Source organism: Macrosteles quadrilineatus, unplaced genomic scaffold (genome assembly GCF_028750875.1).
Source record: "Macrosteles quadrilineatus isolate MER2022 unplaced genomic scaffold, UCM_ALF_1.0 Scaffold_5__1_contigs__length_97177068, whole genome shotgun sequence".
NCBI lineage: Eukaryota > Metazoa > Arthropoda > Insecta > Hemiptera > Cicadellidae > Macrosteles > Macrosteles quadrilineatus.
Window position 1 is genome coordinate 23,817,536 of NW_026542598.1, and position 25,064 is coordinate 23,842,599.

The following is a 25,064-nucleotide window of genomic DNA, read 5'->3' on the forward strand; positions in this document are numbered from 1 at the left end:
AGTGCAAATACAAGGGCAAAACACATACATGAGACGCTGGAAAGGCTGGATTCAGTGCGGCACAAATTTGTCGCCAGCTGCTGCTGTCCCTCGTTTTGTTATTGTCTTTGTAAACTTCCAAAGACCTATCACAAGTTCTGGTTTCTCATGAACCAAACTAATAAGTAAATCCATATCAACATCTACCATGATGATATAGAAAACTAAACAGACTAAAAATAAAAACTAAATTAACTAAATAGCAAAACAAAACTAAATACACCCCTTGGACACTGATTTAAAATCATAAACAACCACCACTGAGGAGTGGGGGCAGTGGCAGTCCGGCTGTTTCGCCGGTAAGTGTGTTCATCTCCATAAGGCACAATGCCCCGGAGCACAATGCCCACTGCTCCGGCGAAACTGCCGATCCGGCGGTCCGGCGAGGTAGAGAATATCCGGCGGGTTCGCCGGAGAATTTTCCCGCCGGATCGGCAGATTCGCCGAACCGGAGAAGTGTGGCCTGTCCCATGCCTTCCTGTGTATCTCAACTTGCTCCGGCGCCGCCCGATCCGGCGTCCGGCGGTTTCGCCGGTAAGTGTGTCCCTGGCCTAACATTTCGCTAGGAAAGTCAGATGTCAAATCTTCGCTATATTCTTTAGCCAGTTCACTTGAAGCTCATCATCTTTACTGCTCAACAGAAACTCAGGAGTCAGGACTGAGAACAGAAAACAAATTGTTTTGTTTTGATCTCCAAAATCAGGTGATCTACGGTCAGCTGAGTTACACGTGAGCGGGTAGTGGGGGAGGGAGGAGGGGCTGGCTCCGAGTGTGTGTCGCCACGGCGGCAGGCAGGCACACTGGCACACAGCTCCTAGCGCAAGCTAGCATGAAGCTACACAACCACACTGACAATACACATCGTCGGGTGATCGTGGTGAGCGTTGGCGTTTCGTTAACGATATTGTTAATTAAAAGATAAAACTTCAGTAGATTTGGCACAATAAAAGTATCTACCAACACATCGTTTTTTTATTTATAATTTGTCAGGAGAGAAAAACATCCGTGAACAAAGAATCGGTTTTACGGACGGTTTTATGAGAAAAGGGTATCTTAACCTCGCGGGCCCCTAAACCTCGCGGGCCCCTAAACCTCGCGGGCCCCCCCGCACCGCGGGGTCTGCGGGGGTGGCTGTTACGCCACTGCTAACATTGAATTACTAGGGAATTTGGATTGGCCTTCATATTTTTGAGACGCCCCATTTTGGAAAGACAGACAACTAAATTTGGTAGGCTACAGTGTAACTTAGTTAACAGTAAATGTCTTAATTTCCTGTCGTTTCGGCAGGGGAATAAAAAAATCCCCAAGCGACTAATTTTGCCAATTTTTTTTATATGTAATATTACCATTGAATTGCAAATCAACTAACTTAAAATATACTTTTTCAGCACTGATGAAGATGCCCGTCAAGCGATGCTTACTGATGGAGGAAAGATTAAGGAAGTGAAGATAAAATTATACCTCAGCTCACGTTCAGAGATGCAGAAGGTCATTGAAACCGCAAGGGCTCAAAGTATGAGTCTTCAGACATTCATGCAAATGCCCTCAACACAAATTCCAGTGATACCTGCTACACAGATTCCACCAACTCCCTCACAGACGACACCTGTAATACCACCAATGCCTCAAATCAATCAGATTGTGTCAAAACCAGCAACTCCGGAAATAAAACCTCCACCTGTTCCGGTGTCTTCGATTCCCACCCCAGAAGTGGCCAAGCCTGAACCTGAAACTGAAAAGAAAGATCAAGATACAGACAGCATCTCCGGAAAAGATGACAAACGAGGTCGCAAGGGTCGTTCAAGGTCTAAATCTAAAAATCGTTCTAAATCAAAAGATCGGTCAAGGTCCAGAGATAGATCAAAATCCCGTGATAGATCGAGGGACAGGTCAAGGTCTAGAGACAGAAATCATAGACGTAAAGATAATTATCGAGATAGAAGACGACGAAATAGAAGCAGAAGCAGAGATCGTAGGGATAGAAGAAGATACCGAGACAGAAGCAGATCCAGAGACAGATCCCGCAGGTCATCAAAGGACAAGAAACGAGACTATGATCGCAATGAACAAAACAATATAGAGAATAGCAACGATGCGCCAGCTAATGTAGCTGTAGAAAAGGATATTCCAATGCCAACTACTTTGGCTCAACCAGGCAAACCAGGATTCAGCAATTCAGGTTGGGTTGCAGCAGGGGCCTCTGATAAAGCAACTGGTCCACTTCTCTCCACTCCGATTGGGTTTAGTATTAGTAAAAATCCAACTGCTGCAGCGTCACAACCTTCCAGATCTGGTACAAATCCTAATGCGCAGCAAATTCAGATACCCAACCAAATTCCAGTTCCCCAACAAGCTATCCCTATGTCCCAACCTCTGAATATGCCACCTCAACCTCCTAATTTCCCCATGATGCCTATGGATGTTCCTAAAGATCAAGATGGAAGAAGGTTTGACCCTAACACATTTCCTCCAGGCGCTTCTCAGCTTCCTCACAGTCTCCCACCCTCACTACAAAATACCCCATTTGGAAGAAACCAACCTTTACTCCCTCCGAACGAATCAAATAGTATGATGCCTCTAAATGATCCTGGGAAATTTCCAAATATGGCTGGTTGGCCTCCTATGAGACCACCAATGGATCCCTCCATGATGATGCCCATGCCAGAAATTGGAAACCTGAACCCTCTAGATAAGCAACCATTACCTCAGCCGATGGGTAATATGGGAATGTTTATGAGACCCCCAATGATGGTTCCCAATGATAAATTTCAACCTCCGTATGTGAAGCATGATCCAAGGATGCAAAGTGATTTTACTCAATCCCAAATTAGAAATGATGGACCATACCCGCCTCAACAAAATTTTCCTGGAAGTGAGTTTGGCCCTTCCAATACAATGAATGTTTTCATCAATACCTGTGTAGAAATCAGAGATATGTCAATGAACACAACAAGCTTGGATATTAGGAGGTTTTTCCAAGGTTTACTAATTCCTGAAAATGGCATCAAAATCATTACTGATAAAAAGGGTAATAAAGTTGGGATAGCTTATGTCCGATTTGGAAAAGTCTACTTTAAGGATATGGCTCTCAAGAAAACAGGTCAACTCTTAAATGGTTCACCTGTTGAAGTGCTACACATTGATGACAACATATTTGATAAAGCTACAGATGTTTCTGAATTTTCAGAAAACTATTTAGAAGATGCTCCAGCTTATCCAAAGCATTATAATGACAGCTTTAGAAGACCACAAGAGCCAATGGAACATTTCACTGACTTAGTCATTCATGATGTACCTTCCTTCGCTAAAGACAGAGATATTTATAGTTTATTTAAGGGTTTAAAAGTAGCTGATGCTTTTGTTCTTTTAGGAACTGGAAGAAAGACAGCTACAGGATATGTTAGGTTTGAATCCCCAGCTGAAGCCAGGAAAGCCCTAACAAGTTCATCTAGACTGGCAATCGGTTATACTTCTGTGAAGGCAGCAGTATGTTATGAACATGAGTTTGATGAAGCCAGGGATCGAAAGAATATGGAAGAAAATGATGAAGAAATTATGGATCCCAAAGATACAGGATACATTCCTCAGGATGCAAGGGGTTCCAGGTTCTCTAAAAATTATCCTCCTCAAGCGTACGGCTCAGAAAGAACAGATCCTAGATTTAACCAGTCTGAGAAAAGAGTCTTATTGCCCACACCCGGTCTTAAACCATTTGATCCAAGATCTGGTCGCAGTAACAGCTCTAATCCACCACACTTTGATAAAAGGCAAAATGAGTTCCCATCCCGCTCTCCAAGGGAGGATTTTCACCAGAAACCATATGGTCCTGATGATATGCATCACCAGAAAACATATCCGAGGGATGGGGGAAGAGATGGCGGACGCTACCCTTCTAAATCCAATTATAGAGATGATCGTGGTAGAAGACACCAATTTCAAAGCAATCGAAGAAATCATCCTCAAGAGGATTTCCAACGTAGTTCATATGAGGAAGAGTTCGAACCACATCCACCCAACTCAAGGAACAAACCAACAAATGACCATCCAAATGATATGCACAAACCTCCAAATATTAAACCTGAAAGTATTTCTCAAGGCAGAGTGAAAGCCCCTAACAAGGATGATAAGACTAAAAATAGTAATGTATCAACTTCTAAAGAAGATCTTATCAAAAGTGATAACCATGTTGATCAAAAAGATGTTAAAAGTGATAAAAATGAAAGTCGTGTACAAAATGAAGTTGTAGATTCTCATACTGAAAATCAGCAAACTGTTAGTACACCAAATAAAAGAGATTTAAATCCCGAACAAGAAACTCAAAATAGGTCCAAGAGACCTGCCAACTTTATTCAGACTGACTGCCTTATTCTGCGAGGGCTGCCTTTCTCTGTTACAGATAGAGACATTTTGGACTTTTTCTCTGATGAAGGCCTTGCGCCTACTCAAATACACATTATGCTAGACAAACAGGGCCAACCTGCTGGTGATGCATTTTGTGAGTTCAATACAACTGAGGAAGTAGAGAGGGCATTGAGTAAAAATGGGACTCATATGGGTAGAAGTGTTGTGTCAGTTAACCCTGTATCCAGAGAAGAACTTATGGAAGCAATTGGTATCCCCCCTCCACCACATGACCATATGCAAGAGGACTACCCACCAAATTTTCCACAGCAAGAGTTTCGTCCTCATTTCCGTCATCCTCGAGGAATGCCTGGCTATCCTCCTCGTTTCCCTCGAGGTAGAGGGAGAGGCTTCCCACCTTCAAGAGGAAGAGGAAGAGGTCATTTCCCCTATCCTGAGGGGCCTGGTAGACATCATCCCCCACCGAATGAAATGGACGTAGATTCACAAAGTGTAAATGCCTTTGGCAAACCCGGATGTGTAGTTGCTATGGAGAACGTGCCATATCGTGCTGAAGTCCAGGATATCATAGATTTCTTTCATGGTTTCTTTGTTCCTAGGGACAATGTTATCAGGAGATTCAATGAAGATGGAAGGCCAACAGGAGATGCTAGGGTATGTTTCAGCAGTCCTAATGAAGCTCTCAAAGCAGTAAAAAATCTCAATTTTAATCAAATATTCAACAGGGAAATAACTTTAACATTGGTACAATGAACAAGTAATGTGTGTGAACCAATGGTTTCAGGTTTTTTTTTTATCTGGATTGTAAAAAGTAGTTTTAAAGATGATTACAAATAAATTTGTAACTATCAACCATTTAAAGTTTATCATTAATCCATCATTAAGAATAATTAATTGTCGAAATAAAGGTAGCCCTTGATTATTTTGCAAAATCACTACAATAGTTTGTTTCCAAGATGCTAAATGTCGCCATTATTTTGGTGTAAGTCTTAGTATTCTCAAATCTTTATTTTATATAAAAAAGGATCTCAAGCAACGGATTTTAACAAGTAGACTACTTTCAAATTGTAGTTATGACATATTTCATGCAATTTCACTATATAAAATTGTTTGAAACTTCTTTTATTTTATATATACACTTTCTCATTTTAAAACTTTAGCCTATAGTGTAAACAACAACCACATGGTGGTTACCTCATGCCCATAAGATGGAAAAAATAGATAAATGTGTTTTTTTTTTCATTATTTGTGAGGTGTTTTAGTGGACTGAAGATCTCAGATTAGAATTAATTTTCTTGAATGTACATATATAAATATTAGGAGTTGATACTTGTATATATAGAGATAAAATTTGTATAAAAGTCATCAGTGTTGTTTTGCATTATTTTCATACACAAATTTCTTATTATGTAGTCTGATTGATTTTGAAAGGTCAATAGAGTATTTACACTTATGTATTACTAATTATCAAATTATACTTTTCAAAACAATTTTGTGGTATTTTTTTACCCATAATAAATTAAATGAATGAATAGTTTATATCTAATATAGGCTAATCAATTACAGTAATTACAAAACCAGTAAATCAGCAACGTTTTCCAACTAACATCACGTTCACTAATTTTTCACTTTAAACACTGACTGTGCTCTAATATTCCACCACAAATCAATCTTTGTTTCAATTTGTTATTTAGCTTAAAGGGAAATGAAAAATGCAAAATATTGTACAAAAAAATATGTCTTTATTTTTAGAAACTGTTACATTGAGTATTCATGGCAGGACATTATGTTGTCATCTTACAAATTTAAACAAAAACGTTCAATTCAACCTTTGAGAACAATGGGGTACAAATTAAGATCCATGAGTCTAAAACGAAACAAGTTAACAAATATGGGTTGCTCCATGATGAAAAATATCCAGGATAGCCTAGGTTTAATGTTTGTCAAACTCTTCTTACACTACTTTTCACTCAATGGGATTTCTAGTTAAAATTATTGATTTTATTATTTATAATTATTGTATCTAAAATTAACTTATTGTGCTAGGGTAATTTTTGGCACACATACATAGGTAACTCAACACAAGCTATCCCAAAACTATTTACAATTAGTAGCCTACTGTTGTTCATGTGGACAACAAACTTAATATTCAATAAGTGTGGGTACTAATCAGTGCAGTGTTATATCAACTGTACATTTTATTAATGATGACATACAGACTAGAATGCCAATTTTTGGTATTGTTGAAAATAAGAAAATCAGCACAACATAAGATACATCACGAGAAGACGTTTCTACAGAGGAAAAATCAAGAATTCACAAAAGAGCTATATTGTACAATTAAAAGTTTAACTTGCAATATTATTTAAAACAAGACTGTGCTCAGGAAAAGAGCACTGATGACCAAATACATAGTTGCTGTTTCTACTTTGATTCAGTTATCAAACTATTTAAGTATAAGAATCTTAAGTGACACCACTTACCATTTTAAAGGACTATATATATTTTAACTTTAAGAAAATTAAAGTACTACTAACACTAATTCAATGTAATCAGAAAACAGTCAATTAATTTAAGATCATTTGAAAAAACCGACCATCAATAACTGTTTCTACTTTGATTCAGAGATAAAACTTTTCACATTCAATGTATCTCTACTCTAGTCTTGAAGAATTTATGCCTTTTTAAATCAAGAAAATTATGTCAACACTAAATAAAAGCACATAATATCAACATCTCAATGTTATTTCTAAATATCAAATCAAGAGTGATTTGCTTGATTAAAATCACATGTTTTTACCACGGACAAAATCTTATAGTTCAGATTTATCATTCTTATAGAATATCTAAATAATACCTTTATCTACAGTCATGAATACATTGCAGCATGATTTTTTTATGATTGCCACTAATCCAATATTTTTTACCGCATTTATTTTATTCACCCTAATATAGAAGATCATTTAGTCTAATCAGCAAGAGATACTTGTCATAACATATCATTTTTTTATTTTAACTCTACGGTTTCTACTCAGTTAACTACTGTCATCTACTCGTGATGTGTTGTTGTGATACAATTAAGTTCATCCAATTGTAGGTAAATCTCAAAGCTAAAAAAAATATTCAAAATACACTCAGGGCTATATTTTGACTCTTATCTGGCCTATGGCAACTCAGCCATGTCCGCCCCCCTATCCCATTCTTTGGTGGCTGGAGCCTAGGGGATTTACAAATATGCGCGATACTGCTTCAACTTTATGACCTCGACCCTTTGTTTTTGACAATCTGATTGGTGAGACCTAGAGGCTAGTAAACTAGCTATAAATTAATTCCATACTTTGATGATAATTTTAGAGGTCTACGGGCCAGACTCTATTACTTACGATTCCCGATAAAAACATTGACCTTCAGGTCTCAGGCCGGAATCAAATCGGAGGACGACCGGTAAATCGGTAACGACTTCTGCAATTGCCTCAAAATTGAAACACGGAACAAAAATGAAAATGGGCCTAAAATAAATTTTCTTCGGTCACGGCATAATTTTGAATGCCCCCTGCGGTCACGGTAAAATTGTGGACATCTTCTGCAATCAATAAGGAATCGCACGGTTATGTTTAATTTTTACAGCAAAATAGTGAACATCTTTGTTTGCAAAAACATTCTAGGTCTCACGCAGTCGCGACAAGATCATGAACATCTTTGTAGAGGAATCATGGACAGCTCCAGGTTCACAGAGAAATATTGAACAACTTCTGCATTTGCAGAGACATCGCCTTCGACTCCCTTGATTGCGTAATAATCATGAACATCTCTTGTGGTCACGGAGAAAATGTTTACTTTTTTTTGCGGTATTGGAAAGTTTATTTTCCTCTTCAGTGATCATGGCAAGACCGGGATTTGAGATTGTTCAATCTTCGAAGACGCTTGATTATCAATCAAATTAATTAAAAAGCCTCCCTCCCAGGTTGAGGCACTCCATAAACCACCGCTAGGGAAATACGGCCCTGACTACACTCCAACTAATACTTCAGACTAACTACTACATGATAAAGTTACTTTAGATTTTTCAGCAAATAAAAGTTGTGACTGTATTTTTATCCAAACCTTATAATTAAAGCTATTAAATGCATAGCTATCACTCTTTATAGCCTAAATTTGTTAATTTAAATATAAACCAAACAATTAATTGTTAATTTACAACTACAGTCATCTCTCATCTCTTGATTATTTTCAAACCTAGTCAGAAGTTTGTAAGATTAAAATGTTAACTTCCTTTTGCACATTTTTTAAACTTTCATTTATTAACAGAAAAATGTACACATTTTCTTGGTAGCCTCAGCAATTCTAATAACAGATTGCATTAAGAATTTTGTTCAACAAATTAAAATATTTTACGTTTTATGAGTTAGTGCTTGAAATACTTTGAAAAGATGAATCTCCCTATTGATTCAAACTCAATTTTTGAATGATTAGATGATCTACTGAACTTATTACTGCTCTGTGGTACATTTGTTTCACTACATTAACTTTTGTTTACATTTCTGGCATAAAACATGTAGAGGTAAGAAGACTAGTTAGTTGTATGTGCTTTTTCTCAGGCTCTAAATTGGAAACAGAATCTTTGATAAAATGTATAGTATCAAAAATGTATACGACCTTGTTGCAACTGTATAAACTACATTCCCACCAACTTACAGAAAAATTACCAGTACAAGAAAGTTACGTAACATTTGACAAAACTAAATTGACTTTAGTAGCGAGTCAAGATACACAGAAATGAAGATCATTTTACAAGACAGTTTTTTTACATTAACCAATTTTTTTTACTAATTCTCTAAGAATTATCATCCACCTTTTTACAAAACTGTTAGGTGGTTTTAGTTTTAACTTTTCAAATGGTAAAAATAACCCAACTGAGAATAAAACTCAAGGAATATTCGGCAAATAAAAACCAGACATATTCAGACTTAAAAAAGGAATATTTAAAATTAAATGCAACACCAAATTAATCAATTATTATTCTCACAATGTTTATTGAAAGATTGGACTTTTGTAAGCTTTTTCTAATAATTTGAATCTGGACACGCCTGCAACTTTTTTTATTTTGTTTTGAGATAATAAAAAAACATCTAAAACCCTAAAAAAGTTTTGACAATTTTTTTTGTACTTTAACACTACCAGTACAAAACCTAACTTAAATCATGTCAAAAACTTATCATTGTGTTAGCAGTTAAAATTGTTTAACCATAGACAAACTACTAAAATATTATAATTGACAAGGAACTTTGAGGACTTGAAGCCATGTGGAAAACTGAACAACCTAACTTATTACAAGTCTTTGGTTTGAAAATTGACATATTTCTTACATCTTAAAATGTCCTACACAAAAATGTAAAATATCACATTCAGTAGATTCAATACGATGTACACATTTGTGTTAGTGTTATTAAGAAGAGTGACTAATTCAAATCCAAAAATGTTGTTATCCCACTTAATTAACAAACTCAATGCCCTTTCTGGTATAACCGGTGTCCAGGTGTCCAACACCTGGGCCCTGTTTCATAAAGATACTAGTCTAGTAATTACTAGTCTAGTAAATACTAGTCCCGTATTTACCCGTCCTACTAATTTGTGTTCCATAAACGTTTTTATACCGCTAGTAAATACTAGTGTATTTTACTAGTCACGTGACTAAAACTACTAGTCACGTGACCAACTTTACAAGGTAAACTTTCAAAACAAATTTCTAACCTCAATCACGGGTTTTCAAACCCTTTATAAAGGGTTTTAATTTTGTTTTCATTTGATACAAAAAGTAAATAGTTGTAGAAACGCAGTCTTTTCTTTTAATTAATAAATATATAGACACATAGGTAAAAAAATCACACATTATTTATCAAACCGCTATTATTTATGTTCATCAATGAGCCCGCCGGCGCGGCGTCGCGTCGCTGCAATCAACACGGTGATTGTAGTAGCCGGTTGTAGGCCTAGTTGCGGCGCTCAACAGTTGGGTGGAAGTTGATCTGTGTCTGCCGCATTTGCTGTGATTTGTATAGTTTTTGTTTTATTCTGACATATAAAATTAAGCTTCCTATGAGTAAAGAAAAGAAGGCTCAACATTTGAATGTAATTAAATCGTCTTAGGACATTTTATTAGAAACGTTTTCAAGTACCCTAACCTATGTTTTCAAATATTCGAATGCATAAGAATATTTGGGTTAAAAACCATTCTGTGATATTCTAATTTTGAGTCTACAAACCGTGAATAATAAGCCTAAACGTTTATTGATGTAACAAATAATTGCAACGCCGTTACAAGCAATGGAGAAGTAGGTTTTAGTAGGTACCACTCACTATACTTTAGTTCCATTAATAAACACACATATTCTGACACTAGTTGTAACATACACATATTCTGTGTACATGTGTACACATATTCTGTAGTTTAGTTGTAACTTTTACATGTTTTACATTTAAATAACAGCTCTAATCAAAATCTAATTTTTTTATTACTTTGAATAACAAATCAGAATACCAAAATGGATTAAAAGTAATGTTTTTATGATAAGCAGTTCAGTCCAACGCCCAAAAATCAAATATAGGCCTACAAAATTGTTAGTACATTACAGGGTTTTAGCTATTTAGGGAAACAAATAATAAGCACCTAAAAAAAATACAATGCAACTCCTCTTTAAAATTTTCTTACTATTATTTCCTATTAAAATGTATTTAAATAAAACCGAGAGCCTTGGGAGTAAAATAATCTGATTAATGTTGCAATGTTGGATACATTTTTGTACATCTTTGTATGCAATACGGTATGCTGTTTTACTTTGGTTTCTCTCAAAGCTTAAAAATTTTTTCTCTGTGATAGCTAAATAGTTGATATAACCATGAAATTTAACTTAAGTAAAATTAGACTAAAATTTCACATAAATTGATAACTTAAATTATAATTAATTGTAATAGGGCGATTTTCCATACATTATAAAATGCAATTTCACTCTTTTTGTACTACGCCACATTTATTGATTGTAATTTATATCTAATAATAATTATCATTTTAGCACTCATAGATCTATTTTTATCTTAAATTGCAAACATGAGCCAATTCGCACTTGCAAAAAGAACTTAATAATTCATATTTTTAAATTATGTGAGTAATGAAATAACTCTCTTTCCAAAAATACTAGTCTACTTCAAATAATACGGGAGTAGAGAGGTTGTTAGAAAATGGCAAGTATTTACCAGTGTAATTTACAAGAGTAAAACTTTATGAAACTCATTGCTGTCTACACAAGTAAAAACCACTAGTAATACTAGTCCCTACACTAGTAACTAGTATTTTACACTAGTAGGTTTTTGAAACGTAGACTTGTAAAATACACTAGTATTACTAGTCCATGGACTAGTAAATACTAGACTAGTAGTTTTATGAAACAGGGCCCTGGTAGTTTTCTTAATCACTAATAACCTGTTAGACATATTCAACATAATCCTCCGTCTAATTATGATAAAATGTGTGCAAATTACAAGAGACTAAAATGTAAAATACAAAACATGAGTTTACAAAACACATAACAAGTATGGTACTTAAATATAAAAAATAGCACAATATATAGCTTAAAATACAAAAAGAATATAACAAGAGAGCATGGTAAAATATTGTTACACAACAAACTACCACTAAATTTGTAAAACAAACATGAGAAACATTAAAAATATGGCACATTATTACAATAAAAAAGAAAGAAATATACAAAAACTTAAGAAATATATTACTAACAAGTGACATTGTTACGATCTATGGCTGAACTTAAAACAAACGTACCTTTAGAGACCAACCCCTCCATGTCTCTTATACATTCCATCAGGGAAGTGCTTTTCTGAAACAAAAAAGTTAGACCTAATTAATATTAACGTTCAGCAAATCAATGTAGACTATTTAGCAATAAGGACCTGATCCTTACACAACTCAACATGGATCTCTTTTATTTTGCCCACCAACAGGGATAGAAACCATCCCTCAGAAGACCAGCTAGGAAATCACTTCCTAGAAGACTAGATGAAGACCATGACTGAAAGAAAACTACATTTAGAACTGAATAGATGAATGACCCAAAAGACCTACTCTCTAAAATTAGTTCTAGATTTTTATTTTATTTTATCAAAGACGACTGTTTATAGACTACTGTAACACTGTGCATGATATTACTGTCAAGTAAGGAGTTGAAAAGTTGTGAATCATATCAATAGAATCTTTACAGCTTGGTTGAGGTTAAACTCCTCCTCCTTAGTCAAACGTTTTGCTTTTCTAAATTACCATCCAGCAATATTCTGTTGATACTTAAATAGGAGACGATTTTTAACTAGATTAATTATTTCACTCTAATATTGTCAGCATATCCTACAGGACCTAGAAATATTAGGAAAAAAATATACTTACTGAAAATGAGAAATCCTTGCAGACATAAAAGTTTGCATCATTTCTTGCATTCCAAGCTTTTCTTTGACTAGATTCAGTCTTCGTAATCCCGTTTGATGGATGTTCAGGATTCTTATGCTTGAAAGAAGACTCATTATTTGTGCTTTTTGTCACTGAGATCTGATTATTTATTTGAGATCCATTGTTTCCAAAATGTGAGGTAAAGTTTAACTTTGGTTCCCTCATGATAAAAATTGTTTGTGATGACTTAGATTTGGTGGTTTTAGGAACTTTACTTGAAACTTTCACCTCACTACAATCCAATCTTCTTTTTGTTCTCTTGTGAGATTTTTGGGAAGCTGCTGAGTCCGACCCAAGGACTGATGAGGAAATACTTGAACTGTCGTCACTGTAATCATCATCCAGTTTGTTCACCCTACATTGAGACATTGAAGATGACTTGGGTAGATGAGTGGAATCCCCATCTGAAACTGATGATTCTTCATAACACAATAAATCTGTATTTATAAGCTTGGCTTGAGGTTTGGTCAGAAACAAATCTTTGGCAGATTTTTTTCTTGTAATCGAATTTTGCTTTGTATTGTTTGTATCTGTTTGCTGATTGTTCTTTCTATTAAAAATACCCTCACAACCATTTGTTGGAACTAACTTCACTTTACGGTCGTGTACCAACTTTTTTTCCTTAACTTTTTTGGTTGGCTTCACAGAGGCGTTAAAATTCTTTTCTTTTTTGTTAGTTCCTTTAGAATTTTGGATGTTTGTCGATTGAGTTCCTTGTCGCTCAATATCTACTTCCATTTCTGTAATAATGCACTTGTTTTGGAGCTCCTGAGACAGTACATTACAGACTTCATTTTCGTCCCTTTTTGTGTTTGTAAAACACTTAGATTTGCAACAACCTTCATTTTTCTTAAAATTCCTTTGTGCCGGAGAGTGGGAATGGCTTGGATCCTCGCAGTCTGATGAACTGTGGCTTCCCAACAGATTGATACTGGGAAGTGATGCTTGCCATTTCTTTACCTGAAAAAACAAAAACTCCTAATTTTAGCAATTTACAAAAACATTCAATTTTGTATCTTCAAAATGTAACAAAAATGTGTTATAGTTACAATTAGGCTCAACATTTCTTTATTAAGGCTATTGCAAAAATACTGAATCAATGCAGGGAAAATTAACCCGATTATGTGAAGGAGCTTTGCTAAGTTTAACTAGCACTTTACATTGAATAGTATTGTGCACCTATTCTCAAAACCCCTAGCAAAAGATTTGTTCTATGAATGACTGCACTGCTTTACAAATAAATGTAAGAATTTTATTTTAATTCTTATCTATTTGTACATATACACATCCTCAAAAAATAAAACTTTTGAAAAATATTAAACTATAATACCGGATACCTACCACTTTAATTTTATTTTCCGGCAACTTTTTTTGTATTTTTTTAAACCTTTTTATGTTAGTCATAATTATTTCCCCTAAATTTTTACTTTGGTATTATCTTACCTTGTCAAAAGGATCATCATTGGGGAGATCAATGTTTATGGACTGTCGCTGTGGTAAGTTTGAGTGGTTATTCAGAAGTGGATTGCCATTTCTATTCAAACCATCATAGCTTTTTGACAACGCTCCTTGGTGCTTGGTTCGAGCTTGAGAATCAAATCTAGGAACGCACGGTTTTAAATTTCCTAGTGGTTGGTAATTCTTTCCCAGATGACAAGAACTTGAAAAAAGTTGTCTTACTGGGCTTAAGCTCTTTTCATAAGGTGAAGAATGAAGAGTTGGTTTGAAATTGTCTTTAGCGTCGTTTGTGGATTTTGATACGTCTTCTTCAGGTATGCAAGAAGCAAGCTGATCAACATTTGTGTCAATTTTGTAATCAAACGAGTCCAAGGTTAAGTTACTAACTGACATAATTTGATTTCTTGATCTATTTCCATCACTGTAACTTAAACTTATTGATTGCACTCTTAAGTTATCAATTATGTTTCTAGCCTCTGCAAACTTCAACAAAAGTTTGTTGTAGTTTCTGTGCTGGGCGTCAATATAGAGGGATTTCTCATGCAATTCATGTTTCAATTCCTGAATTTCCCTCAATAAATCGTCTTTCTCAATTGGATGCACAGTTTCTGTCTCTTTTGGTAATACAACCGGCTCGTTTTGCTGTTCAAGCTTTTTCAAAAGTTTATTTCTTTTATTTAAAGCTTCCGATTCTTTTATGTTTCTTATATACGCTTTAACTTTACTTTGTACATGGTCATAGCTTCTTCTCCCGCTGGTAAGACTAAGACAGCTAAGAGATCTTTGAAATCCCGAATCTTTGGATTTAGTGGTGGATGATAAGGATTGGCTATTGATTGTTTCACAAGACACAGTATTGGATTTAGCGCTATGAGTTAATGATGTAAGGTTAGAAACATCATGTAAAGACACAGATTTACTAAATGTCAGATGTGGTTGTTTAACAGGCTTAATAGATGGTTCTACCATCTCCATTTCACTGGTCTTTGTATGAACAGATTGTTCAGTCAGATCATCGTTTATAAAATTATTCTGGAGTGGTTTTGTTTCATTTACTTTAATTCCCAATTCATCCGAATTTGGGATGGTGGGCGTATGGTCAATTTCATCTAAATCAATTGTAGAATCGCTACAGATTGAGTTGGTGTAACTGCTAAAACTACATAGTGAAGGTTTCTTTTCTTCACTTATGAGCTCTAGCTTTTGAGGCAGCTCAAACACTTCCCTTATTTCATAATCAGTCATATTCAAACTGCAGACCTAGAACAAAAGAGCTTAGTGAAAATTACAAAAAGAAGGTTTTATTAACACGCTGCTGATGACTCCGACCGGAGTCATGCCGTACTGGCACAGCGTGAGTACAACTCCGGTCGGAGTCACGGTGCAGTGTTGTACAAGTTTGTCTACTGTGACCTCTGCATTTATCGGGGATCAACTAAACTATGTCAGAATTTTGTGCTGGTCCTATACTTTAATTTAGGCCTAGTGTAGGTTGGGTTTAGGTTGGTACAGACCGTTTCACCGTGCTTGGCGTGTAGGGGAGGCAGTGCGAGAGAGACAGAAAATCTCCCCTACCACACTTCCCCTCCAGCCATCAAGTACAGTCGCCTGCTCGCCTCCACTCCAATACGAATACAAAAGGGGAGCGAGCTGGCGTAGTGGTTAGAGAACGGGACTTCAGTCCCTGAGGTCCCGGGTTCGATCCCCGCCAAGCCACCAATGGATTTTATCTAAGTGATAATGCCGCAACCCCTAGGTCTAGCCTGAAGTAATGTGTGTCCTTAGGACAAAAAAAAAAAAATACGAATACAAAGACTGCTGTAGCGGTTATTCACATACTCATCCAAAAAACACATGTGTAAAAATTTCTAAAGTTCATATTTTTATAGCAGCTGGAAAAAGACAAAACAAAATATAAACCGTAGATTATTTAAATTAAATGTTTGAACACTACATCTAATATTCTCCCACCTTTTGACTTGCAAAGTCAAAATATTAATTATTGATTCACGTATCTTCCTGGTAGTCTATTTTTCCCCCTCTTTGTGTGTAAAAAGGTTGATCATGTTCACTTTCTACTCCTTCAGCCACTTGTTCTGTATTAAACCATAATGCCATGTTTTGGGTTTCTCGTCATAAATATTTATTTTATTCATATTACCTGTTACTAATATGTATTTTCTTGTTCCTTATTAAATGCTTAATAAATTGTATGTCTTATTTTTTTATTATTAGTGCATAAATATACTTAATGGCCCGTTAAATTAACAACAGGTCTCGTAACCTTGAAAATAAGTTTTATTTGATATTGTTTGTACTTGAACACATAGCCGATACCTATTGAATCTCACGGAAAGGTAGCGATTTCTATTTTTTTAAGATAGCCTTTTTTATCTTCCTTCATTGAATATATAGTTTTATAAGGCTTAGGTAAATTTATAAATTTCCATTTATAAAAGCCACGTTTACGCTTAAGTTGACAACCAAAAGTTTACAACTAAAAGCTTACAACTAAACGGACGAAGAAGATTCAATCCATGCTGCGGCTGCTTGTGTAATTATAGCCAGCCACTATAAGAGGTCCGCGAAGATATTAGGTGAGACCCTCGTTGATGGCTAGGGATAGGTACCGTGGCAGTGACATGCTGGCTGATCTCCGAGATGACGTCGATCCATTAAGTGTGAGCATAAAAAACTTCATGAGAATGACAACTATTGATTTCGAATAAAAATTTTGTTTATGATCAGACAAAGTCAAGGAAAGTGACACTAACTTCAGGAAAGCCATAACTGTCCAAGAAAAGCTAGCCGTGACCTACGTTTTTTGGCTACTGGTGATTTCTACACTAGTCTTGGTTATTTGTGTAAAATTTCAAAATCAACCATTTCCCTGTGATTGAAGTTTGTGAGGCTTTGATAGAATAGTTCTCCACTAGTTTTTCCACAAGTTGTTTGCTGTTCCCTACCAGCGTGTAAAAAGATTAGTCTTTCACCTTTGGATATGTGCGCTGACACGCAAGTGTCGTCGCTCCATCCCTTTCCTGACACATGTGCTGAATCGATGTAAGACTTGTCTGTAAACACAATCGGACGGTTTTCTGCTCGAAACTCTCAAATCTTTTTTAGGTAAACAAATCGTTTATAGGCCACATCTTGCGATTCCATAAGAATATGTTTGTTGGTTTTAGTTTTCTTCCATCTGTATCCAATATTTTTCAATATTCTCCTTACACTGGATGTAGACCCTACAAATCCTGGATCATTTTCTAATTTTATTTTTATTCTCTTTAGAGTTGGAAGGCATTTTTCAGTCAAATAAAATGTGTTTACAATTCTACGTACAACACCAACATCAGAATCGTCAAGACCAGTAATTTTTCTTCTTAATTTTCTCTTTTTATTAGGGGTTTCAAAACTGGAGTTTGTTTCTTCCAATTTTCTTTTCTCCGTACATAGCCGTGTTAAAGTCCGTTTTGAAACTCCACAAGCAGCCGACACCCTATCTCTAACCTTTTTGGGATCAATCGTAAACCTTGATTCCCTAGCCTCCAATTCCATAAAACTCATAACACTCGTAATTACTTCACGCGTCTGACTTCTTAGCACTTTCCCTTTCAATTTAGACTTGAACTCAACCGGCACATCCATCTTCACAATCAATCACAAACTTACAGGAACACTAACAAAAATACACTAGAGCTGGAGAACTATATTTGAACCACACTTGTGGGAAAATAAATGGGTAAACGAATAATAAATAAATTGTAATAATAAATAATAATATAAATTGGAAATACAACTCTTCAAAGCTTTCTATGACTTACTTATTGAAAATCTCAACAACAAAAAAACGAACCTTCTTTCTCCATTTAAAACATCCAACTCTACCAAAACTTTGTCTCCATGACAACCCGAAAAAATACAAAAACGTAAACATAAAGCAAACTAATTTGACAGCTGATACTAGTTCACAACTTCAGTATTTGAACGTGACTGTACATCGAGGCGTAGTGGGGGAATGCTCTCAGTGCGCATGCTCTAGCGAGGCACCACGCACCGTGACACTATCTGAAGTAAAAATTCCCGTAAAATCCTGTCTGGCGACACTTTTTGTCCCGTTTTCAGGGATTTTCTCTCTTAGAGCCACATTACAAAGACACTATTGCTGCTAGCTGTGAGTTTTTCAGTGAATTACGTCCACTCTCGGGGTAACACAGCTCCCGCTGTTTTGCCACTGTCAAGACTGATATTTTAATGCTATTGCGTTTGCTGATTCAATGGCATGCCGAGGTTGCGTCGCATTTCCGACCGTGTACTGCCAAAGGGATTCTCGCAGCGAACGAGTTAAATATCTCAATCGGCCTATCACCCAGTAACAAAAAGAAATTTTATTTTTTTACTGACAAATCAATCTTGAAGAAGCAACAAACGTGACTCATAGTTTTGATCAATCCACAAGAGTTGATTCCTGGTGAAGGTTGCTTGACCGATTTACATATTTTAGATTTTCAACAAATTTCCTAAATAGCTAATTTAGTGAACTTCCTATGTAGGCCGAGGGAATTTAGCAAATATCCCATATAGGGAATGAGGAATTAATAGCATTCTAGTGTGGATTAACGTCCGCACGAGTGAGTACTACGTCTATCCGCAGTACTATCCTGATAATTAGACCAATTCGTATATAGCAAGGAAAAATGTGGTTCGGATTCCACTATAAACTGTAGGTCTCTTAGTTGCCATTAGCTGTATGGGCTATTAATTAACAGCTGTGTCTAAGGAATGTCGGCCTTAGTCACTAACAAGACTACAAGATCGCGCCACTCATCCTACACTCATCTCTATTCATACTTGGCTTAAAATACCTACTATGTATGGTCGCAATTTTATTGAACAGTACAGACACAGGACGATTTACTTTTTCGTTTTGTGGTCCCCAAAGGGCAAACACACCGGTGTATCCCATTTAGCACGGTAACTCGAGTAAAAATTATGCAATATTCATGAAATTCCGTACAAAAGAGTTTGCTGACTAGCATAATTGGATTATGGGATAAAAATAAGTAAAGGCTAAGTTGTAAATTGTAAAATTCTCATGTTATTCTTATGGATAATAAGTAAACTCTTGTAGTTTTCTTGTTTATAGATAGTTTAAGTTTTGATCAAACTTGGCAAATTTACCTAGGCCTACTAGTAATATTTTACTAAAAAAACACAAACTTTAATACACTCCTCCCTGTAGCAGTAACCCTCGGTACTTGATAAACCTTATGTTATTTAAATTGATTTAATTGAAAATCCAATCATGCAAATGAAAATTTGCTAAGTCTCCAGGTTTGGCGAGGAGCCTCTCTACAAGACATGGAATAACAATATCAAAAATGCTTGTGCATTTTTGATATCGTTATTTCATTGTGTTTCACCCACTATTTAATTGTGCAAAACCAGTCTGGAAGTAGCATAAATTAAATGAGTCGGTTCATTATGACCTAACCTTTACCTTCCTAATCTAACCTCACTTCAAAACACTTAATACAGTCACAAATCCGCATAAAACCCAACCTACCTTCTCACATGCCTAAATAAGAACCAACTGATTATTTGGTTTCAAAACGAATTGATTTAATTCCGCATTAAGTCTAGCATAAACAGCTGTTTGCTCTCCTGCTTACTCAGTCCACAGTCCACATACCGACCCATCCAGACCACGCCATATTACCATCAGTATAGCTCAATGAACCATAGATTCGTAATTTTAACCTTCGTTTTACGGCCACTTATGAATCTCTCCGACAAAAACTGATTGCATTTTTGGATTCAGCGTGAAAAATACTGTAAGTAGACATCTAAAAATTACACGATATCGCATTGTTGATATATCAAATATTTGCCTTGTTAATATAGTCTATCCTATTGTTACTGTTGTTATCTTGTTCTTGTACAGAGTATATCATATTGTTATTTTTCTGCAAGCTTTATCTGTTTTCATCAAGATTGTTCTGCCTCTTTTACTAAAGTTTCACTCGGCTTACTGTATTGCTACTTATCATTATTGTTCCTATAGGCTACTGGTTTTGTTTTTCAAATCTATTGTTTTGTCAACTTGCTCAGATAGTTTGTTATTTATAGTTGTTACTTATAGTTTGTTATTTAAATACTTGGTTGTTATTTTCGTTAGGCCTATTTATATTTTAAGCGTCTTGTTATTGAAGTCTTTTTTCCAGTTTTTTTTTCACTACTTTTGTACTGGCCTGTGATTTTTGTTTTCTTCTTTCTGTAAGACAATAATTGCATTTTTCTGGTGCAACCGTTCATCTAAATAAATAAAATTACAGTTTTGTCTGTACATTGCTTAGAATCATGCAGTTTTTGGTTATTTTTACGTTTCATAGCCTAAGAAAGACGAAACGAGTCTTATCTCAATTTCTGTCTGTATGTCTGTTTGTCCATTCTGTGGTTGCGTCTGTAACGCCAAAATGTCATTTTACGCGGCCTACTCCTAGAAAACTAGAGTACCGATCAAGGTTCTAATCATTGTCTGTATTTACTGGATTGGTGAGAGTGTCTTTGGCTATAAAAACCTGGCCTCGCTTCTTTGAAAACAAAATAGCCTAACGTGTTATCAAAAACCCAATTTTGTTCGATTTTTGTCAAATTTTCTCCTACCGTAATGTTTACTATTACATTCGATGAAATAACGATCAGCTGATTGGATTAGTTCTCACTTCTAGGTCACTGATATGTTTACAGTAAAAGTTGTTTACAAATACCGCAACCATTTCCGATCAAGTTTTGTTAGCACATCCAAACCAAGTGAGATTAAAAACGTTGTGCCTTACAAAAAAGGTTTCCACTCATTGGCGGCGCTTCAAGGACAGTTGTGGTAGCCTAATTGCAAAGTAAAAAATCACAACTGCAGTGGGTGACTGGGTGATCGTGGATGTTGCTGCGATCTTTCTAAGATCTTTCTGATTTTGCTGTGATCGTAACAGAGGTTTAACTTACAGATGTAGCTAAACTCGCTTTTCCAATGTGTCACTTTTGGTTTTTACTACTTACATTTTGACAACGATATCAGTACTTTTCCTACTTAGGAAGTAAAACTACAAACGTCCAAAACCCCAGATTTGTGCGTTTTTTGTCACATTTCCTCCGAATGTTTGCTAGATATAGCCTATGTACCAATTATTGTTTAGAGAGAGATTACGTAATCTTTTACATAAGAAACCTTTGTTTGGATAAAGGTGGTTTCTTCAAACTGTCATTAATATGTTAACATTGAAAGTTGCTTACAAATAATGCTATTATTGGGAAATAACTTTGATTCTCGAAAACTTAAAAGACATTTAAAACCAAGGGAGATTAATAACTTCGGTACTGCACCACATCAAGTGAAAGTTTTTTTTTAGCAAACCATAGTGAGTTTTAAAGCTTTACGTTGTTAACGTTACATGTTACATGTTTTGTGGCCTGTGTATTTATTTATTTATATATTTGCCAACGGATTAACACCTATATAAAACAGTTTGATTAGAAGGACAGTTTGAATTGGTTGTAAGTACTATAGTTCTTTTCTTAAATTAATATAAACGTTGGTTTATGGTACGGTACTGCTACTTTTCCTTAGAACCGGTGGTAGCAGTAAGAATCATTTTTATGTAGAAACACATCACTATTTACAACTATAGTTATCGTTAGTGCTGCACCTTATTTCTTATTAAATTTAATTGATGTCCTACTGTATAATTTTTGCGTTTTCTGTCTGGACTCAAAAATGTTAGTTTATGCTATGAAATGATAAAACATTACTCACTGAAAGATTTTTTAGCAAACCATCATGAACTTTTAAAGCTTGGCGTTGTTAACGAATAAATTTTTTGTGGACTGTGTATTTATTTACTTATTTAGCCTAGGTATATATTTACCAACGGATTTACACAAATTTTACAGTTTGATTAGGCCTAAAAACGATTATCATAACATTTGATGACACTATCAAAACTTTCAAATAATTATTTTGTTTGTAATTTGCTTTGGTTAAAGCGTAGCAAATCCCCTAATTCAATTCTGCTATTGTGTGTGTATGTCTGTTGGTAACGCATTAATGTCCTTATTTCTCAGTGTTTCTTGGAAAAGACAAGAGCACCTTTGTTATTGAAAATTTCAACCCAAATAAAGTGTGCAGTAGTGAGGTTGAGGTAGTTTTTTTAACTACTTTTAACCCTTTGAGTGCCAACGTCCGGGGAACCGGACGTTTTTAAAACGAGCCAAAAGTGCCGACGTCCGGCCGACCGGACGTTTCGTAATGATCGAACAGTTGTCATAACTTAACAACCGAATGGATACTCGGATTCTTTTAACCCATATATTAACATTGAGTCGAAAGTTACTAGATGCAATACATCGATTTTCGTTGGTCGAAATATCGAAAATTCGATTTTTACAAAATTTTAACCTAAAAATCGCCAGATCGCGCTCGGCATTTTTAGCGCGACCTTCGGGAAAAGTCATCGGCATTTTTTGAGCGTTACTTCTATTTCTCGCCTGACACTCTAAGGGTTAACCAGTGTGAAAAGTAACTTTCAATTACAGGCCTACCTTAGGGCTATGCCTCATAACTTAGATCTATAAAGCAATTCCTTTTATCATTAGATATAAAATATGGACTAACACGATCGGGTGACATTTAATTGCGAAGCATTCGTTTTGGCTTTGAAACTGTCAGATATTGTATTTGCGAAGGCTTATATGTATTCCTATACAGTAATAGTTTTGCTAGCATATCTGGAAAAATGCACACTAAATATGCAAACCAACTCCTGTTCTGAATATAAGGTTTCAACTTACTACAAGATTCCCGTAAGTAGAATGGGCAAACAGCTAGTAAATAAATAAAGTGGGGGCCGCCAGTTAAATTCTCTTTTTTTTAACACATTACCATTATGGCAACCCTCAACCCTATGCAGCCTAACTTAAGCTGTAGGCTATTATTGAGCTAACACTTATGACAAGCATGCCTAATGTTACTCACCTGCCAATATCCTTGGAAAATGGGTGTACTTTTAATGTTAGGCCTACAACATGGCATCAACACAAAAACCTAGGCCTACATCATTTTCGACCAATTAAACCTACTCTTTTCAATCAAACACACAAGAGCAGTAACATAACATCCTCGGCCTGGGCATAGGCCTAATTTAATATCCTTCACACACGGTTTCGGTCTAAGTCGGAATGAATCACAAACACAAACTAAGTTAAATTGTTTACATACAAAGTCCTGGTAGCCTTTTCTTAATTCTCTGCTTCCTGTCTTTGCTTTCAATCTTTATCACTCGATCTGATTGATGTCTATCCTCATCATCTCTTTCCCTTCTGCTTCTGATACTTGATTCTATTCATTCTGACTCATTCTCATTCATTACTTACTTACTTCCTTCACTCTCACTACAAACACCAAACACTACAGTAAACAGTAGTCTCCGTCTCCAACTCAACTCCACTAACTCCAGTCTCAAGTCTCTCTCAAGTCTCACATAATAGAGATCCTCACTGACTCACTCTCACTGATTGTCTGTCTGAGTCTGATTCTTTCTTTCTGCTTCTGCTCTACTTCTACTACAAACTACAGTACTCTATGATGATGGCTGCCAACCCATGTGCCAGCCGTGCCAGCCAACCTATTACATTATTACATTCGCCTTACAGTGCTACCAACTCCATTAGTTAGTGTTAATTTAATGTGAACTTATTTTTCATCATACTGCAGGCATAGGTTAAATGAAAAAATACCCCCGCCGCAGCAAACCTGCAGACTAAGCGAATTTCCATTTCCCTGAATGGATTTACACTAAAATGTCTCCTTAAAAATATCACATTTATTCCCTATTTAAATAGAATCAGTTTAAAACATACTTAGGTTTGCTGCAACAGGGAGGGTAAAAGTGTTTTTTATGTAAAATGTTAATATTAGTAAGAAATAAAAACATTTTTCAAATTTGCGCAAAATATGTGTTTATAAACAAGCAAACTACAACAGTTTACTTATTCTCCATAAGAATAACATGAGAATTTTAAATTAACAATTTTTTGGAATTTTCTCCGTAACCATTAGGCGCATTATAACGCTTCAATATACTAAATTATTTGTTTTTTTAAGCTCTACAAAATAGTTTTGAAAGAAATTGCAAAATTTTATGTTTTTTGGGTCAAAAATGAGAAAAACCCATTTTTACCCCATAAAAGCCCCCATAAACCCCCGTTCCCATGGTCCGATCATGCTGGTTCGCGAACTCGTTCGAATAAACGTAGGTTTACACGTTTGTACCATTGTACCAAATTTCATCAAAATCGGATCATTTTTGCTCGAGTTATCGCGCTAACGGACACACATATATATATATATATATATATATAAATATATATATATATATATATATATGAATTTGAACGGATGGTGTTTTTGACCTCTAGGGACATCAAAACGGAAAAAAATCGGTCCTGGGTCCAGGTCTTACCGTGAGTACTACGGTAATAGCTTATGCCCTATATGGGAAATTCGCTAAAAATGATTTCAATACTGTACATGTGACGTGAAACTATTGACTTTAAATTGTACTAGACATACCATCCTATTGTAAATAGGTTTTAATGCATGTTTTCCTGTTGGAGATGTTATATTGTGATGTTCTGATCA

The 25,064-nt window shown here is 35.6% G+C and overlaps 2 protein-coding genes across 2 annotated transcripts in view; one reads left to right on the forward strand and one right to left on the reverse strand.

Annotated features, from left to right (window-relative positions):
• Positions 1-5,810, forward strand: part of LOC128994441 (uncharacterized) — a 52,848-nt gene extending 47,038 nt beyond the window's left edge. Inside the window, exon 4 of the mRNA XM_054419015.1 lies at positions 1,428-5,810. Coding sequence (XP_054274990.1) covers positions 1,428-5,154 — 3,727 coding nt within the window. The 3' untranslated portion in view covers positions 5,155-5,810. The remainder of the gene's footprint in view (positions 1-1,427) is intronic.
• A 6,051-nt stretch (positions 5,811-11,861) lies between these two features.
• Positions 11,862-23,776, reverse strand: LOC128994702 (uncharacterized). The gene is made up of 4 exons (XM_054419430.1): positions 23,400-23,776; positions 14,354-15,628; positions 12,851-13,870; positions 11,862-12,290 (listed from the first exon to the last, which is right to left on the reverse strand). The coding sequence occupies exons 1-4, from the start codon at positions 23,454-23,456 to the stop codon at positions 12,186-12,188; spliced, it is 2,457 nt and encodes an 818-aa protein (XP_054275405.1). The 5' UTR covers positions 23,457-23,776; the 3' UTR covers positions 11,862-12,185.
• Positions 23,777-25,064: the final 1,288 nt, after the last annotated feature.

Bases quoted from the DNA above. Each gene is read 5' to 3' on its own strand.
- LOC128994702 (XM_054419430.1), bottom strand. From the start codon at position 23,456: ATGCCATGTTGTAGGCCTAACATTAAAAGTACACCCATTTTCCAAGGA. The intron at 15,629-23,399 runs GTGAGTAACATT...CTTTTGTTCTAG, and splicing joins TTTTCCAAGGATATTGGCAG to GTCTGCAGTTTGAATATGAC. The intron at 12,291-12,850 runs GTAAGTATATTT...TTTTTGTTTCAG, and splicing joins GCAAGGATTTCTCATTTTCA to AAAAGCACTTCCCTGATGGA.